We start from the raw sequence: 17,566 nt of genomic DNA on the forward strand, positions 1-17,566 counted from the left end.
CACATCACAACCCAATCAGTTGAGGTGAAAACCTAAATAATCTGGTCTAATGCTGTTATGAAAAGTATGCTGAGGGATAAAAATACTATTTAAAGGTAAAGTTTCTTGTCTTGTATGTTTTCCCATCAGCTCCTGACTTCAGCGACAGTTGTTTCATGCCCTGTCTGAAAAGATGGAGCATTATGGAGCAGTTAAAGATGATGTAAAGAAGTTCTGTGACAGCAGTTAACATACCCTAAGTACAAATCCTTGGCTTCCACAGGTGATGCAAATGCACCAAAAATACAACATTTTTGAATGTTCTTCTTCTTGGAATTTAGGATGAACGTACATGTGTGTGAGCAGTAGACTAGTTATTAGCAAAAAACATGTACTTAATCCAGGCTGTTTTACAACCTTGGTCGCTCTGCTTTTTAAATCTTGGAATTCAGTTTTGCAGATCTTCACTCCCCTGGCCTACTGTTGTGGAACTGTTCAAAAGTCCTTGGATAAACATTAAATACCCTTGGAGTGTGGTGGTACACCATGTGCTACTGGAAGTGCTGCTGGTCTTTGTCCCTTTCACCTCCCTAAGAAAGTTACATGTTTATAAAGACAGAATTAGATGTGGGGAAGGAGGGAAATCTTTCAAGGTTACATCCTTCAAGAACTAAAAACTTGTCTGTTTTCTTGTTAGTCTTTATGGGACCTTTTGTTTTTAAGTAAACAGGAGATTTAAATATTCTTGCAGCTTGGAAGGAGACTGGCAACTCACAGCAGTTGCAAAGGAAGGCTGAGGACTCAATCACCTGAAGTGTACACTCCTCTTCCCTCAGTGCAGCAACAGAAATGAGAGGGTGCCAAAAATATCAGGGCAGAAAAAAGCATGTGGTTTTGCTGATTAGTTTGCCATTTCAGAGGTAGTGGGATTTTGTTGATGCTGGCATTATACCCTGTACCCAATCAGAGTGGTTTCTATGTACTCCAGAGGAGACTTTAGGGAAGTGGAAGATTTTTAAACTATCTAGACTACCACTTATGATGAGACAGTTTCCATTACAGTCTGACTGCTTGTTTTGCTTGCTTCATTTTACCTTGTTTTGTTTTGTTTTTCTGCAGGATGGGAGGCCCTCCTCTTAAGGCTGGATGTTTTGTCAAACTTAAGCTTCTTCATGGCCACAGGTGTTTGTGAAAGGGTAAAAACAGGGATTTTCCTCCACAGGACAATTTAATGGGATGCACTTCTACACTTTGGCCTGAAAGCTTGCACCTCTCCAAGGGTCTTTTTAATGTGCTGAAATTCAGAGCTGAAAGCAACCAGCTTAAGACAGGGGGAGGATGCAGTACACACTGGCTTCTCCATCACTTCAGAGATCAGGTGGCAAATGCAGATCATGGAATGGATTTGGGTTGGAAGGGACCTTAAAGATCATCTCATTCCAAACCCTTTCCATGGAGAGAGCCATCTTTCACTAGACCAGGTTGTTCCAAGCACTATCCAACTTGGCCTTGAACACCTTCAGGGAAGGTGCAGCCACAGCTTCTCTGGGCAACTTGTGCCAGGGCCTCATCAGCCTCACAATGAAGAATTTCTTCCTAATATTTAATCAAAACCTGCTCTCTGTCAGTTTGAAGCCATTCCCCTTGTCCTGGCACTGCTGTCCTTTGTCAAAAGTCCCTCCCCATCTTTCCTCAGGGCCCTTTAGGGGCCTAATAACTAAGGTGTTAATGGTCAGTCAGCCAGTGATACCAGTGGAGCTTTGTACATGACAAGCCAGGTTGTGGTCAGCCCAAGTGCTCCGACCTCTGCCAAATGCCGGCACCAATTTTCCATGTCTGCTCTCAAGAGCAGTGAGACATGAGCCCATGGGCTCCCCTGAGCTGCCTCATGCATGCTCATCTCAGGCATAGATGGGGCAGTTAAATGATGTTGTCACTTGTTTCTTTTTGCTTGCACAAGGTTACCAGGGCTAATCTTTGAGGACTGAGAATACAAACAGAAGATCCCAATTTGCTTCTGCTCCCTGGCCTCCTGTAATATCAAGACTGCAGTTCAAGAGATATCATCAGAATTAAGCATTGAATGTGATTCTGGGTGGAATGCATGGGGTACGCAACAATATGATTTAGGTATACTGTACTACAAATAAAATGCAGTGTGCTGTGTACGGGAAGGAATGCTTCTCCCTTAACTTCTGAAGGTGTACGTTCTGACGTGTGAAGAATTTTACATCTGAAAGATACTATGACTGATAATGAGCATGAGGAACCATGGTGCTGTCTCACCAACCAAGATGAAAGGAAGCAGGTTAACAAATAGAGTAATAGGAAAAAATTGTGCCAGTCTTTGCAGGTCATCCTCAATACCTCTACTTCTGTGATTTGCTTGCTCTTGTTATATATGCTAGAAACTGTCATATGTTGTTTGTTAACCACGCTAGGAATGTCCCAGGCCCTTGTAGTCTTTTTTCATGTCAGTCTTGGAAAATCCTCCAAATATTCTTCCCTTTGAATTAATTCCTCACTGCTTCTGTTTGCGTGGAATGTGAGTGATATGAACTGAGCTATTGACTCATCGATGCGCTATGCAGGGAGGGCATTTTTGACTTTATTTTTATTGCTTGTCACTTGAGGTCACTCCCTCAACCATTACTTTCCAGTTAAATAAATCCTCTGAATGTTTTTGTCCTTGATAGATTTCTGAACTATGATGCCCAAACATTTGAACATTCATTTTCTTAGATTAAATAGTAACTATTTACTGCTTATGCTTCTATGCTCAGCTGTTTTGTATCCTCTGTACAATCCAATGGGGAATGTTTCTTGTGACTGAGCACCTTTCCCTTGAATCAATATAAAAATGTGACTCAAAGGTGCAGCAAGTTAGCCTCACAAAAGAACTTAGGAACTGCTGCTGGAATGGGTAGAAATACTTGAACAGATAATGGTTCTCTTTCAGAAAGCATTACCCCACAACAAATGAAATGGAGCCAACATAACCATTTAAAATAGCAAAGTAAACAGTTCATGTGGTAGTCAAGATAATCCTTAATTTCTGCTGCTTATCTGAGATCTGCCCTGCTGATCTGATGGAAGGATTTAACCTCCCTGAAAGCTGTTATCAGTGTATGTGCTTGAACTGGGAAGACCTCTTTCCACCTGCTTTTTAGAGCCCTTTCTCCTAGGAGATTAATGCTGCTATGCCCCTTTTAGAAAGGAAAACCTCTGAAATATGGATTATTTTTAGAGAGCTATACAAGGAATTTTTTGCTACAATACAGCTTAAGGGAAATACTTAAAAAATAATGCCTATTTAAAAGATCCTCTTTTTTTCTTTCCTGAAGAACCTTGTTGTCTTAAATTCAAATAATTTTTGTCTTACAAAAGAACATGAATATTTTTGGAAATTAAAAAAAGAGTATTTGGCTTATGGTTACTGCTGGTTGTGTAACCAACTCAAAATAAAAGCTATAGGGAATTTTAATTTCAAATTTCTTTGCTCTGTGTGGAAACCATTTTGTAATTTTCTGTTTCTCTTGGGATACTGTGTGAAACACAGAATGGCAGAGCAGATGGCGTGTCTTCTCTTTCCAAAGAGACAAGTAACATCACGCTGTTCAAAGGAGAAGTCTAAAGGGGGTTTCACTGGGATATGGGAAAGCCCAGTCTAACATCTGGATCAATGCAAAAATCAGTGTCAGTTTAACAGGTTTAATGTATAATGCTTTTCCCAAGCAAATGGTTGTGGTTTTGATGCTATTTTTACTACATTTCTTATGTCTTATTTTAAATTAAAAAAAATATATATCTGTCTTTAGATTAAGACTCTCTGGTATACCTGTGCCAGTGGGAGGAGGGGAGAGAATCAGTGGGTGAAATGTCTCAGGCTTAGTCATAGTAGGAGCAAGGAGTGATGGCCTGAATTATGCAGCAAAAGTTCTCAGAATAGCGAGTGAGTCACTATTGGCCTTGAACTTTCTGGATCCAAAACTATATTTATCATTTTGCATTGTTCCCAAGCTGTGTATTTGTAGTCCTACACACAGAGCAACTTGCATTTTCTGCCCTCATGAGTTAAAACACAGACAGGAATTTCCAGGGAGAGAAGTGGAGGATCAATTTCTTTAGGTGAATTTTAAGAAAAGCTTTAATGAGGAATACCTGCAGTGGGAGACAACTAATGTACTAATGTGAAGGCAATACTAAAAGATTAAATAAAAGAATAAGGCAATAGCATATAAAGTGGGAGGAAAAAAAAAGGAAGTGAGTAAAAATAAAAGAGTTCCTGTTGGGTCAAGTATCATGAGGTACTGTTTTGAGAGGCAAATATTTTTATGAATGTAGCAGCTTTTTCTTTTCCTTCCACCACCTTATCTGCAATGTTCTGAACAGAAACCAGAGCACTAAAAGGAAAGATCCAGATCATTACATATTTCATTCTTCCACTTCTTCTCCCCCTACAGTATAAGAGACGAATTAGACAAGTTTTTACACCAGGTTGTGGCTAAACAGCTGGCTTAGAAAAGAGTGCAGCTGTCACACTGGAAACCACCTTGGCACTAAAATTCAGAATCTTGTAGCGTCTGCAGAATTGTGTGTTCAATTAGTGACCAAATGCACATTCTGGAAGAGACAGCACTTGCTGTCTCTGGTCTTAGAGCAGCAGTCTCGGTAGAAGGAATGGAAAAGGTGCTTGAGAGACTTCTATCTTTAGAGTATTTTACATAACATAATTTTAAAAATGAGAAATATTATTATTGGGTGACAGGATAAAAGAAGCAGTATTGGCTTGCCAAAAAGGATTTAGCAAATGGAAATCCAAAATTAGTTCCAGGAAATATAATAGGTAACGTAATAAGTTACTGAGAACTGCAGGTACTTTGCATTTTTTGTATGTGAAGTTACTGCAGCACAGGATTACACATCCCACACTGGTATTTCAAGTTTCCTTGATCAGTGGGAAGAAAAACCATTTGGTTTGGTTTTTTCTTTTGGTGGAGGCTCATTTAATAGGCATAGATTATCAGCTGTCTTGATATCTTCTTCCTAAACGCCTCATGGCTGTTGTGACAATTTATTAGCATAGGGAACTCCTGTGGGTATTTGTGCTGCTGGGTAAGTAGAAGCACAAGGCAAGACTATTCTCCATGTCTATTTGTAGTTATCTCAGAGTGAAAAATGGGTAACAGAACCCTCTCTGTTTTATGGGGGTCTATAAGAGCAATTTACTATGCCTAGACAGCTGAAACTTTCAGCCTGGGGGGTGCTGGAAAACAAAATATCAGTACCTTCAGAGTAAAACACTTCAAATAAAGTGTACAGCAAGATCATTTTAACTCAGAATGGCAGCTTTTCCGCCCCCACCTCTGCCAAACATAATAAACATACCAGATGAAATAAACCTCAATACACGGGGAAATTATTTACAAGGAAATTTAGCAGTAATAAACTCACAGCTCCCCAAGTATTTACATTTTTGCTCTGAAAATTAAGATTCCTAAACTGAGAAGACAAGGGACAATTAAAAAACTGGCTTGCGTGTTGGCATTGCTGAGGAAGTAGGATGACAAGAAATCTCCTCTTCTACTGTTGCCCATAATGGATACAATTTGCTAATATAGATTTGTACTCATCTAGGACAAATTTAGCAGTTGGTGATGTGAGCAAAGTTTCATCAAGTAACTGCAAAATCTGTGACTTCCAAAATGCTGTATCCTGACAGCTGTGACAGAAGCTTAAATGTATATAAAGAGCGACATTTACACCTTGTACTGAAGCCCTGCAGTTATTTTCTGCTACTCTTTTCTGCTACTCTTTTGCTTTTAGGAATTCACAACCATGGGTCGGTGGTTACCAGGCTGGGACCTGTAGGTGAGCAGCAGTGAAATTTCCGCACTGATTAAATGTTTGATGATGTGAACAGGAAGAATGGCCGCACCCAGTTCACCTGGGCATCCAGGTGGCTGATTTTTGTGGGTTTGTGTTTATTTACTTTCTTTAAAACCAAAAACTTGCAGCCTCCACTGTAAATTTTGGCAATGAGCTGTGCAGTTACCCTTTTATTGAAAGTACGTGGAAACCCCTTAGTGGCTCTGCTCCTTGCCAGAAACATTTGACCCGAAGAATGTGGGAACAACCATTCCTGCTGAGGGTATTTCCAACAGGCTCCTGTTCCCTGAGCCCTTTCCTAGGGTGCCTGGCGGGTGATGGATGCAGGCCCTGTGCATCCTTCTCTCTTCTCTGTGGTGACCACTGACAGGACTGAGGGAACGGCCTGCAGTTGTGTAGGCAGAGCCTTATGTTGAACATTAGGAGGATGTTTTTCACCCAGAGGATGGTCGGGCAATAGACCTGCCCAGGGAAATGGACACAGCAGCAGTCTGACCAGAGTTCAAGAAGAGTTCAGACACGGCTCTCGGGCACAGGGTGAGGTTATTGGGGAGTCCTGTGCAGGGCCAGGAGTTGGATTCGATGCTCCTTCTGGGTCCCTTCCAACTCAGCATATTCTGTGATCCCGCCGGCACGGCAGAGGCGGTGCACTTCGTAATCAAAACCATACAGTTTTAAAAAATGGCCATTTCCATGGCAACCTGAACCCGACACCGCCGCAGCCCAGCCCGCTCCCGACGCCTTTACACGTCGCCGAGCGAGGGCGGGAAGGCGTGAGGGAGGGAGGCGGCGCCTGGGCCCCCTCAGCGCTCCGGCCCGCCCGCTGGGGGCGCTGCTGCTCCCGCCCCGCGCCGCGCGCGGCACCAGCGGCCCCGCGGGGACACTCGGCCCGCGCCGGGGGCGCGGCAACGGCTCTGAGTGACGTCCCCGCCGACCAATGGCCGCGCCGCACGCCTGACAGTTAGGCGGGTCGGGCCAATGGGCGCGGCGGGGGGCGGGCGCAGAGCGGTGGGAGAGGCGCGGCCGGGCGGCGCGGCGGGCAGTCGGCGCGGTGGCGCAGGATGATGCGGCTGTGGCGCTCGGCGCTGCTGCGGGAGCTTCTGCTGCTCGGCCCGCCGGGGGCGGCCGGCGGCGGGGCCCCGGTCCCGGGACCCGCCGCCGCCACCAGGCGCCTCCCGCCGCCGCTCGCCGCCTTCGGCGCCAGCCCATCCTCCGCCCGCCGCGGCCCGGCGGCGCTGCCGTCAGCGAGAGGTCTATGCACCCGCTCGGAGGGAGCCTTGGAGGAGCCGGGGAAGGGGGCGCAGGCGCCGTCGCCGACTCCCGGCGAGCCCCCCGCCGACAGCGGCCACAACAATAACCACGGCGGCGGCGGCAAGGAGGTGGCCGTAGGCGGCGGCGGCGGGGAGAAGTGAGTGCGGAGGGGGCGGCGGGCGCGGGGGATGATGCGGAGGCGCCATGTGAGCGCCGCCTCCCCCTCGCACGCGTGGTGCCTGCGGAAGGGGCCGGGCCGGGCCGGGCGCTTCCCCGGCAGGTGCGGGGACCGCGGGGGTGCCGGGGACATCCCGGCCGCTCCCCGGCTGGGGGGGCTCGGCTCGGAGCGGGCGGGAGGCGCACACGGGCGGCGTGGGGCGCGGGCAGCGCCTCGGGCTTCCCCCGGGCCGGGGTCCGGGTCCCTCCCGCCCGTGCGGGCCGGCCCTGGGGAGCGGGCAGCGGGCCGGGAGGGCGCCTTTGCTAGCGCTTCCACCTGGCTAAAAATATTTCTCGAGAGACGCGAAAGCTGTGTCATCTCGCATTAATTATTAAAGGCAGTGTGCGTGGTGCGTAGGGCTGCCTTGGAAGTTTTGCAGCACTGTCTTCTCTGCGTCTGTATCCACCTGGGTGCGTTCCTGTATTAGTTGGCCTAGGGTGATCCAGCTTTGGCAGGGGCATTGGGCGGGGTGATCTACAGAGGTCCCCTCCACCCCTAACAATTATGTGATCTAGTGAGCCAGGGACAAATACTGCCATCCCTATGTGGTGAGTAAAGATGTAAAGATGTTTATAGGTGCTGCAGGATGTGTGCCTGTGCCAAGAGGTCCTTATTTGTTCCTTAGTGACAAAGGTACGTTCAGGCAGTAGAATGATAAGGCTGTATATTTTTATGAAGTTAATATTCCTTCAGTCAGAACCTGAAATACTCCTAAAAAAAAAAAATCGGAGACAGGTGCTTTTGTACTTGGTAATGACTGGTAGTAGATACCAGGGACGGAGTATTGTGATGAGGTAAATGGATGGGCAGAGCGTTTTTCTCCGTTAGTCCTCAGCATTATGCAAGTCTGGAGTGTTCATTTCCTACCACCCCCTGTCTGCCAGTCTGTGTACTGGCTGTTCGAACTTGGGTACATTTAGAATCCCAGATCACCTTTTACAAGAAGTTTGACAACTTAACTGCAGGCCCCATAAAGACTTCTCCTCTGTGTGTGTTTGAAATGTGCCCTGTGGCATTCCTGTAGGCACCCTGTGCACTGATTATGGGGTGGCATAATTAAAATTAAACCCAAGCTGCTTTACCTGGCTCTTCTATGCTTATTACCTAGATGAAAAGAGCAAATGACAGAAGAAACAGGGCTGAGAAAGGAGTACCTTGTTTTGACACTGAGCAAAGTCTCTGTTGGTCTAATGGTAAGAGGAAGTCTGGAAAGGATTCCACAAGGCCAGTCAGGAAGGCTTCAGCCCTTTGCTTGTTAATAGTTCTGCTTTTCAGTTGTGGTTTGTGGGTTGGGTTTTTTTTTTAGCATGAATTTCAATATGGCAGGTGGGGAGAGAGGCTGTGGCCTCGTTCTTCTCTGCTTTTCCCCCCCAGATGTGTTAGCTGTTCAGTGGGGTATAGCCTGCTTTGAAGGCATCACCAGTTACTTCTGCTGTCAGATGCCTTAAAAAATGCCTGCACGTCAGGTTACGTAACCACACACAATATAATACACCAGCACACGGGTATTACTTTTAAATGCATGCTATTGTTCAACAAATATGAAGTCTCCTCTTTGAATTACCTCTCTATGTAATGTTTTGGAGCAAAAAAATATTATTCTTTGGCTCGAATAGGTGTGGTTTATAAAGACTGCACTTCTGTTTTCAAGAAGAAATACAGACATTAAAAACTTTGGAGAAAACCAGCATGCCAGCTGTGATGGGTTGTTAAGGATATTGCAAAGGTGATTTATTGAAGAGGTAACATTTTCTTAAGCTGAGCTGTTATTAGCTTCCTACAGCTAGCATCAATTAGGGAAATCTTTAATTTCTAACTTGTGTGGTAAAGCTCTGTAATCACAAACAAGTTAAACACTTTTAATAATTTTTGGCTAATGACAAAAGGATGTATTTGAAAGTCAGATGTTCTTTGAGTTACTGCAAAATGAAGAGGGAGAAATTCTAAAAAGCATCTAGCATATAGTCACCAACACAGAAAAAGCTAGAAACTTTCTTTTCCTTTCAGGTTGTGCAGGAATTTGTGGTGGCACATTAGTCAGGCTCCTGGATACTTTCATTCTTACTTTTCTTGAAGCAGAGCTATGAAAACCTTCTTTCAGGCATTTGTAAATGGTACATTCCATGTGGACATCATTGCTGTATTAAGACAGAGTACAGGGTCGAGAAGAAAAGTGAAGTTCTTCAAAAGACAGGCTCCAGAACTGCAATGACAACTGGGCTAAGTCGGTGCAGTCTGAATTCTGCTGATTCCAGCTCTTTGCCATCCGTAGTGTCTGAACATTTGAGTGGTGCTTGGCAAATGGTTTGTGGACCCAACTGGTTTGTGGATACAAACTGTAGTTTGTTTCTTTGTTAGTGTTGAGGGGCTATATATTTTTTTTTCTATTTGGTTATAAGGTCATGGTTCTGGGAAACTGAAATAACCCATGATGTCAAAAGACAGCAGTAAGGTTTTCCTGTTTATTTGCTTTCCTAACAATCCTTGCATACAGAGTGGGAGTTGCAAGTAAAAGCCCAAAATATTCTGTACAAAGACTATACAGAAATTTAGAGCAGTTTAATTCCTCATAGTGAGGATAAATTATGAGGTCTGTGGCTGATGAAATAACTAGTGTCCCATTGCATAACCAGATCCCCTGGTGCATTTTTTCCGTAACATCTTCCACCACCTCCTTATCCCTGCGATCCAGCCTTCACACTGTGTATCCAACTGAAACTTAATGTCTTTTGGACAGGAAAAATAATTGAGCTTAAACTGAGAGCGGTCACAGACCAGTAAATTTAATTATTAGGAACTGGGGATTAAAATACAATAATATCTATGCTCATGTCTGAGTTATTAAAACACAGTAGCCTAATACACTCCTCAGTTATAGACATTTATAATATTTAATACCCTTGGCTCTCACTTTCGCTATAACTGTTCTTTGCTTGCTTTTACTTTCAGTATAAGAGTTCATCTTGCATCTCGTGCTGGACAGTAAAGGGATGAAACAGCTTCTCTTAGTAGAAGCTATTTCTAAATTAAAAAAGCCTTGATTAAGGTGAGAGGAAGGAGCAAAATGTGAGTGACCCTAACAGTTAAAGGAAGTGTGTTTTTTTTTTGTTTTTTTTTTTTTTTTTTTTAATGACAAGGGAGTGGTAGTGCTCTTTTTTGAGGGCAGAGATGAATTCTGGAGATACTTTTGAAAATAAATTTGCTTTTGCAGCCCAGATTATAGAGGAATAACTAGTAACCAGGCAGTGTTTAATTTTGCTGATACTTTTCCATGGAGTGTGGATACAATACTCAGAGATGCAAGAAGCAGTTAGAAATGCATTTTTGTTAGACCTTTATTACTATTATTATTATTATTGAATATAACTGCTGTAGAGGCTAAGGTTTTGAAGCTAGTGTTTTTTGTTTTACCATAAGTACTTTGTTAGCTACTAAACATGTCTATCTTTGGTCTAAGTTTATAAATATGTAGCTTGCTCTTGAATCTTTGTAGTTCTTGGGTAAATAGCTCCCCATCTCTGTTCCAGGAGCAGTGTCCCACTATGGGAGTGGACAGAAAGTAGTTACTTAGTGGCCTGACAAGTGTTGGAGATACAATCAAGATATCCAACATCTCTAGTATGGTGACAACGTCTTTAAGATGCCTGTCTTAGAGTGGCTACTGACTGTGAGCTGCAGCTTTCACAGAATCCCAAAGTCGTTTGGACTGGAAGAGACCATTTAAAGGTCACTTTGTCCAAACCCCTCTTCAATGAGCAGGGTCATCTTCAACCAGATCAGGCTGCTGAGAGCCTCATGCAATCTGATCTGGAATGTTTCCAGGGATGGGGCATTTACCACCTCTCTGGGCAGCCTCTTCCAGCATTTCACCACCCTCACCACAAAATTTCTTCATTGTATCTAATATAAATATATATCTAATATATATATCTAATATATATATCTAAATATATATCTAATATAAATATATTTATATAAATATAAATATATAGATATGTCTAATATATCTGCCTTCTTTCAGTGGAAAACCTTATGCCTTGTGCTGTTGTGACAGACCCTGCTAAAAAGCCTGTCCCCATCTTTCTTACGGACTCACTGTAGGTACTGAAAGGCTGCAGTGAGGTTTCTCAGGATCCTCCTCCTCTTCAGGCTGAGCAACCCTAGTTCCTTGAGCCTTACCTCTTAGCAGGGAGGTGCTCATCCCCCTGAGCTTCATGAGGTTCACACCTGGACAAGCTTCTTGAGTTTGTCCAGGTCCCTCTGGATAGTGGCCCATCCCTCAGGCTTGTCACCTGCCCCACTCAGCTTGGTGTCATTGGCAGACTTGCTGAGGCTTCATTTGATCCCACTCTGTCATTGATGAGGATCTTAAATGGTCCCTGCAGGACCATTGTTTGTGACAGTAATCACGACCTCGTTTTTATGGCTGGTGTCATATTTATTAATCATGCCGGAAACTATTACTAGTGATATATCTTCATATCATTTGTTGTTCTGTAAATCCTGTTCTGCATTTTAGCAATTCTATCCTGAAGTAGAGAGTAAGAATCTTCTGCATTACTTGAAATTTAATCTTGTTTCTATCCTAGAAATTTAGCATTTGTTGAAATGAAGTCTTCCCCAGAATCTGGTGTAGGCATGGTACTGATACAAAAGAAAGAGCTGAAAGAAGGGCTGCAAAGTCCTTGAGCTTGGAATTCCTATGTTGGTTTTTCTTTGTATTTAAAAAACAGTCCACCAGTATTGTAGTTCTCAGATTAGTATAATACCAAAGAAATCTAGTTGTTTAATAGCTGGTGCTTATTTATTTTTTTAAAGAAGGTAAATAAGTATCACAAGTCATTATTCATGAAGTGAGGTAAACTGGAATTTCCACTTAATTTGACTGTGAAAATGGCAAGTCCCCTGACCTGAAAAACAGCTTTTTACATGTGTGGAACAGAATTATCTTGCTAAGTGTGTTCACAGTGCCAAAACACATCTTTAAGGTTAAGCAAACATTAGTTACTGACATCACTGATCTGATAAACTGCAGAGCAAGCCGTTTCACCCCTATTTAGCTGATAAACTTTACCAAAAGAGCGACTGCTTGACAAGCAGCAGTTTTCTGTAAATATATTGAATGTCATCCTCTTTGCTTTGGTCGTCTGTGCAGCTCCATTGTTTAATTAGACTGAGTGACCCAATATTGAACAACAGCAGATGTGAAAGATATGAAAACCACATTGAGAGATTCTCTTCTGTGAAAGGTGCACATCTCTTTAATAGATTAAAATCTTATGAAGAGGCAAGTAAAATCTTGGTTAAATGGCTGAAGTATTTTTCTGCACCTTTCCAGATAGAAATTCCATACTTAGAACAGCTGTAAAATTCCAAGTAATTGCTCAGATATGTGTAATTAAATAGGTTATCAGTTAACATTTCTCAGTGTGTTTGCTAGCTGGTTTTGCCTGAGTGAAATAGGAAAGCTTCCTCTGGCAGACCTTCATCAGTCCAGGAATGACTCATGTAGCAGAGCCATTCCTTAAAACATGAAATCTTGACATTTTGGGGAGCTCAGTTGAATGCTTTGTGTCAATGACGAAGATGTAGGGGTGTAGATGATGTAACTCTAGCATAACTTTTAAAATTAGTTCCCTGCAGAATTAGGATGCAGGCGCAGGGTGAAGCTTTACTTGCTGTGTTGGTAGTTCTGGTTCTGTTGGCTTGACTGTCCCCAAAGGATTGGAAGTGAAATATGCTGTCTGGAAGACTTGAATTTTCTTTAGGAAAAGGGCTGTTCAGTAATTTGCTTGAGGTAGTTGCAGGCGTTTGTCTTGGTTGAATTGCCAGCCTGTCTGTGCATTAGTGAGCCAGCATAATTTAAATTAAAAAAAAAAAATCTAGACTGTAAGACAAGGAAAGTTCTGTTGGCTTACAAAGCTGTCTTCTGTTCTTAGTATGTAAGTACAGTGGTTTAAATTGGAAAATGAGAGGTGATATTTTTTACTACTGGTTTTCACAGCTAGTTATGAGGAAAGGAGGGAGGCAAGGGCAATCTAGAGGTTGTCTTAAATTTGTAAGGGTATTTGGGTATAATCAGATTTTTATTAAAAATAATCATAAATCTGACTTGTGTAAGTATTGGGAGAGGAGAGGATTAAACGTCAGTCAGTAAGATTGCATTGGCCTATCTAGGGTCTGTGCTTAGCTGTAGCATTTTATTTTTGCAGTTGCAACCCTGAATTTTGTTATTCAAAGAATTACTAATCTCTTGAAAACGTCAGTTACTAGAATTTGGACCTGCTTTTTGTAAACACAAGCATAAATGTATAAAAATACATAAAATGCCACCAAGCGTTCTAGTTTCAGGCAATAGTTTATCTATTACTGTATAGTATCAAAGTAATGCCAGTATTTATAGATGATAGGATAGACCTTTAAAATTGATGGCTTAAAATAATGTAAGACTGCATACTCTGCATTTTAGTTACTATCTACATTTTTTTTGCTTTTGGTTTTTTGTATTTTTGTTTGTCAAACACTGGAACATTGTTTTTTTTGCCTGGAAGCCAACTTCAGGGGACCAAAGAATTAGAATCCCTTCGCTGTTGCTGCCCCTCTTAGTCTGGAAGTGTAAAGACTTGGGCTCCTGCTTACTGCAGGGTGCTTTGGAATATCAAGGAATGTTTTATACTTTTTGTAGATTAAATCTATAAGCTTCCAAAGGCTTTGAGAGAAAGCTGTCAGTACTACAGCTTTCTGTCTTAGGAGGAATCTGAGTGCTTAGTTTGGTAGTTTTCCTTCAGATTTCACATGAAATGGAGATGCAGGTAAGGAGAAGCTGCAGGCACAGGGGAGGCATATCTCGGAGTGGAATGGGTGACGCCTGGGATCCGGTGTGTTTACACTGATAAGCACGGTGACCATTAAAGGTGCATCTACACTGGGTTTACTTAGCTAAGTAGGTGTGATGACAGTCACTCTTTCTGCTTCAGGTGCTCTATTATGCTGCAGATGGCTTTGCTTGTTCCATGGTAACTGATGGGGCTTACGTAAGCTTCTGGAAGGATAAGGACTGTAGGACTCCTCTGTGGAGTCCTGAAAACAGGACTGTTTTGGGGAAGATGTTACACATTTATCATCTCCTTCTCATGCCTGTAGAACGGTTGGGTCAGTGTGCTCTACAACTTCATTATGAGGCATGTACATCCTGGAATCTTATAAGTAATTTCTCTTCTGCAAGTAACATACCTATCCTCAGTAACTTCAAAAAGGGATATGTGATTAGTCTGCTCCCAAAAAAATCTAAATATAATCTTAGCAAAATGTATGACAGTAAAAATATGACTGAGTTGCGGTTAAGGCTGTTTGCTACTGTAAAAACTATGTAAGCTGCTTGTAATATTACCTTTTTTTTTTCTACTTAGTCTAACTAAGCTTTGTGTTCACTGATGAAAATGTTCTTTGAAATTAGTGGTAGCAATGCAAATGTGTTTCCCTGAGAATAATGCGAAAATGTGTATAAATAAAAATAGGCACTAAAATAATCTATGTTTTTTTTTTCTCTTTTCCAGTAAAATGAAACAAGGTCTCCTTCCCAGCTTAGAAGATCTACTTTTCTATACTATTGCAGAAGGACAAGAAAAAATACCAGTTCATAAATTCATAACTGTAAGTTTACTGTTCCAAAGTGCTGTATGAAAGCTAACTACTGCAAGGTTATTTTAACATTCTAAATGCAAGAATGCAAAGCAAAGAATTTCTGTTGTACATGTTTAGCTGTGGGAAGGAATGTAACTATTGCTTTCCCCCCAGTGCTGTTTCTATAGTTAAGTAACAGAATGAGTGTATTAATGTTGCTATTCACTTCTTTGATGTGCAAAAGAGTATGCTTGAGGGCAGCTGTGCCTATGGCATGGCTCAGTATTTGTGCTTGTGTAAAATGTAGTTGACCACTGGATTTCAAATAACATTAATGCTTTGACATAAGATGCAGCCAAAACGGCCAAAGGAAATTGCAGTAAAGTATCACAGTGTCTTTGTTGATGATGCAGTGGCAGATCTCTTATAATGATAAATGCTGAGCAGACTGTAATAGCAAATCTTTTCACTTAGTAATTATTGTTTTTTTTTTGTAATAGGCACTCAAATCTACAGGATTACGTACATCTGATCCTCGATTGAAAGAGTGCATGGATATGCTAAGACTGACTCTTCAGACTACTTCAGATGGTGTTATGCTGGACAAAGACCTTTTTAAAAAGTAAACTTTCTGCCAATTATGTAACTGTATAATTCTGAATGAATGCTGTCTATGTGTTACTGAATGCTGTCTTAAGGAGAGACATAAGGTGCATAAATCAGTTAGAAAGGGAGTCAAACACACGCTCCTGATGCTGTTTTGATAAGAGTTTTTTTCTCAGATTTCATGCAGCAGACAGGCTGTGTGATCTCCACAGGAGTTTAATGTGCCAGTGTTGTTTGTGTGTGTGTCTGACCCCATACTGCAACTCTTGGTCAGATGCCAAACAAAATTAATTGATGCAGCATGAAGTGTTTAGTAGGATTACATAAAACTGCTCTCTCGCTGCACTGTCAGTTTTTAATCTGAAGTTCAGGATGCTGCTTCTGTGTGGTGAGATGATCAGAGCATGTCTGTAATTCTGAGTGAGTATGTGGAAAACGGTGATGTTAAATTTCAAGACAGGTGGAGATGAGAGGGGTTGGGATTGCAGACATTGGTCTGTTTTGGGAAAGATCTGTGTGCCATATTTTAGTGATGCTTTTGTGGGTTTTTTTAGCAAAGTCTGTAGTCAACTGAGTAGTATAAGCACTGTTCAGGTTGTCTTCTGTCCATTTCAAGCACACTCCTTTGCTCCTCTACTTACAGCTTTTGTGTGCCAAAAGATTGGAAATTTAGAGGCTCTTAAATTTTGAAATGAATTTTTTAGGCTATTTTTCTGTCTTCATTTTTATTCCATTTGCAGGGTAAATCATAATACCTAAAGCTTATTTGCACATACAAATTTTTAAATGTATATGTAATACATGTATTTTATATACATATAGGTATATAAAATATATACAGTATGTGCTTATGCTATACTATGTATTTACATAGTTTATGTAAGAATAAAGGTATAAACACAAAGTTTATCTATATATATATTAAAATATATATAAACATTTTTGGAAGTAGATTGAGAAAAAGTGAATGTCAGTGTCTGTGAAAAAAACCCCAGTCAACTCCATAAGCAGATGTGAGATACTTTGTAAAGGTCCAGCATGGACTAATTTTATTCCTGTGTTAAGTTCTAGACCAGGTCTTCACTGGTCTAGACTTTTTATTGTCAGCAGAATAAAAACTCAAAATTGTTAGATTCAGAAACCTTCCTGGATGTATGGATGGATTGGAAAGGAAATGCATTTGCTATTATGTGCTACATTTATACTAAAAGGCTTATTTGTCACAGTAATCTGAATTGTTTTAGGCAAGGGCTCTGCATTTGAAAAAGAATCGATTGCTAATTAGCAGGATTATCTTACATTCTGTGTCACATCTCTGGGATTTGATCCTCTCCTCTGTGTGAGGAGAGTAGTCATTACTACAACAATTTGTGGAAAGCTTACATGGTTTGCTTCTTGTGTAGGAAGAGTTATGAATGTAAAGATTATACAGAGGTGGAGAGGTGAATCTTATTTCACATAGTGAGTTTTTCTTTGCAGCAGGAGAAGGTTCCTTTGCAACGTTTTTTGTAAATAATGTTATATTTGTGTACTGTCCTATGGTCTTTGCAGGGTGAGGCCAGGCTGCTCCTGAAAGCAGTGCAACATGCTGGTTAGCTTGCTATTAGGATTTTTTCTTTCCTCTTTTTCCTTTTTGGTACTACTTAATATAATTAGTAGTTTATGTCTGTTGTTATATGAAACTTGGGCTGCTTTGTGTAGGGAAGTAGTAATCAGCCATCTGAGTCAGAACTTGAAAAATAATGGATAAATCTAACAAGGTGATAAAGGAAACAAAGTGATCCTAACTTTACACTAGAGAACAAAGATATAATTTCTAAAACCCCTCAAACTGCTGCTTTCAAACTTGGTTATACAAGTAAGTCATTGACAGTTAAATTGGATCATAAGACCTGCAGCCTAATCTTCCCAACCAAAATGTATCAGGAAAAATTTGTAGTTTGAAATTACATTTTTTTGAAGTGGGGCAAGAAATACTTGGATTGGGATTTGGCAAGAGAG

At 41.7% G+C, this 17,566-nt stretch overlaps 1 protein-coding gene across 4 annotated transcripts in view; it reads left to right on the plus strand.

Annotated features, from left to right (window-relative positions):
- Nucleotides 1-2,068: 2,068 nt before the first annotated feature.
- The window catches only part of GLS (glutaminase), a 66,043-nt gene continuing 50,545 nt past the window's right edge, over nucleotides 2,069-17,566 (plus strand). For 2 of the 4 annotated variants that reach the window (XM_083865388.1, XM_083865389.1), the window contains exons 1-3: nucleotides 6,891-7,276; nucleotides 14,893-14,989; nucleotides 15,460-15,581. In XM_083865388.1, the coding sequence (XP_083721514.1) occupies nucleotides 6,930-7,276; nucleotides 14,893-14,989; nucleotides 15,460-15,581 (566 nt within the window). In that variant the 5' untranslated portion in view covers nucleotides 6,891-6,929. Of the gene's footprint in view, nucleotides 2,089-6,890; nucleotides 7,277-14,116; nucleotides 14,149-14,892; nucleotides 14,990-15,459; nucleotides 15,582-17,566 lie in introns of those variants that run through there. The other 2 variants (XM_083865391.1, XM_083865390.1) reach the window with 2 other exon arrangements.

The sequence above is a fragment of the Zosterops lateralis genome (genome assembly GCF_965231275.1).
Source record: "Zosterops lateralis genome assembly, chromosome: 7".
Lineage (NCBI taxonomy): Eukaryota > Metazoa > Chordata > Aves > Passeriformes > Zosteropidae > Zosterops > Zosterops lateralis.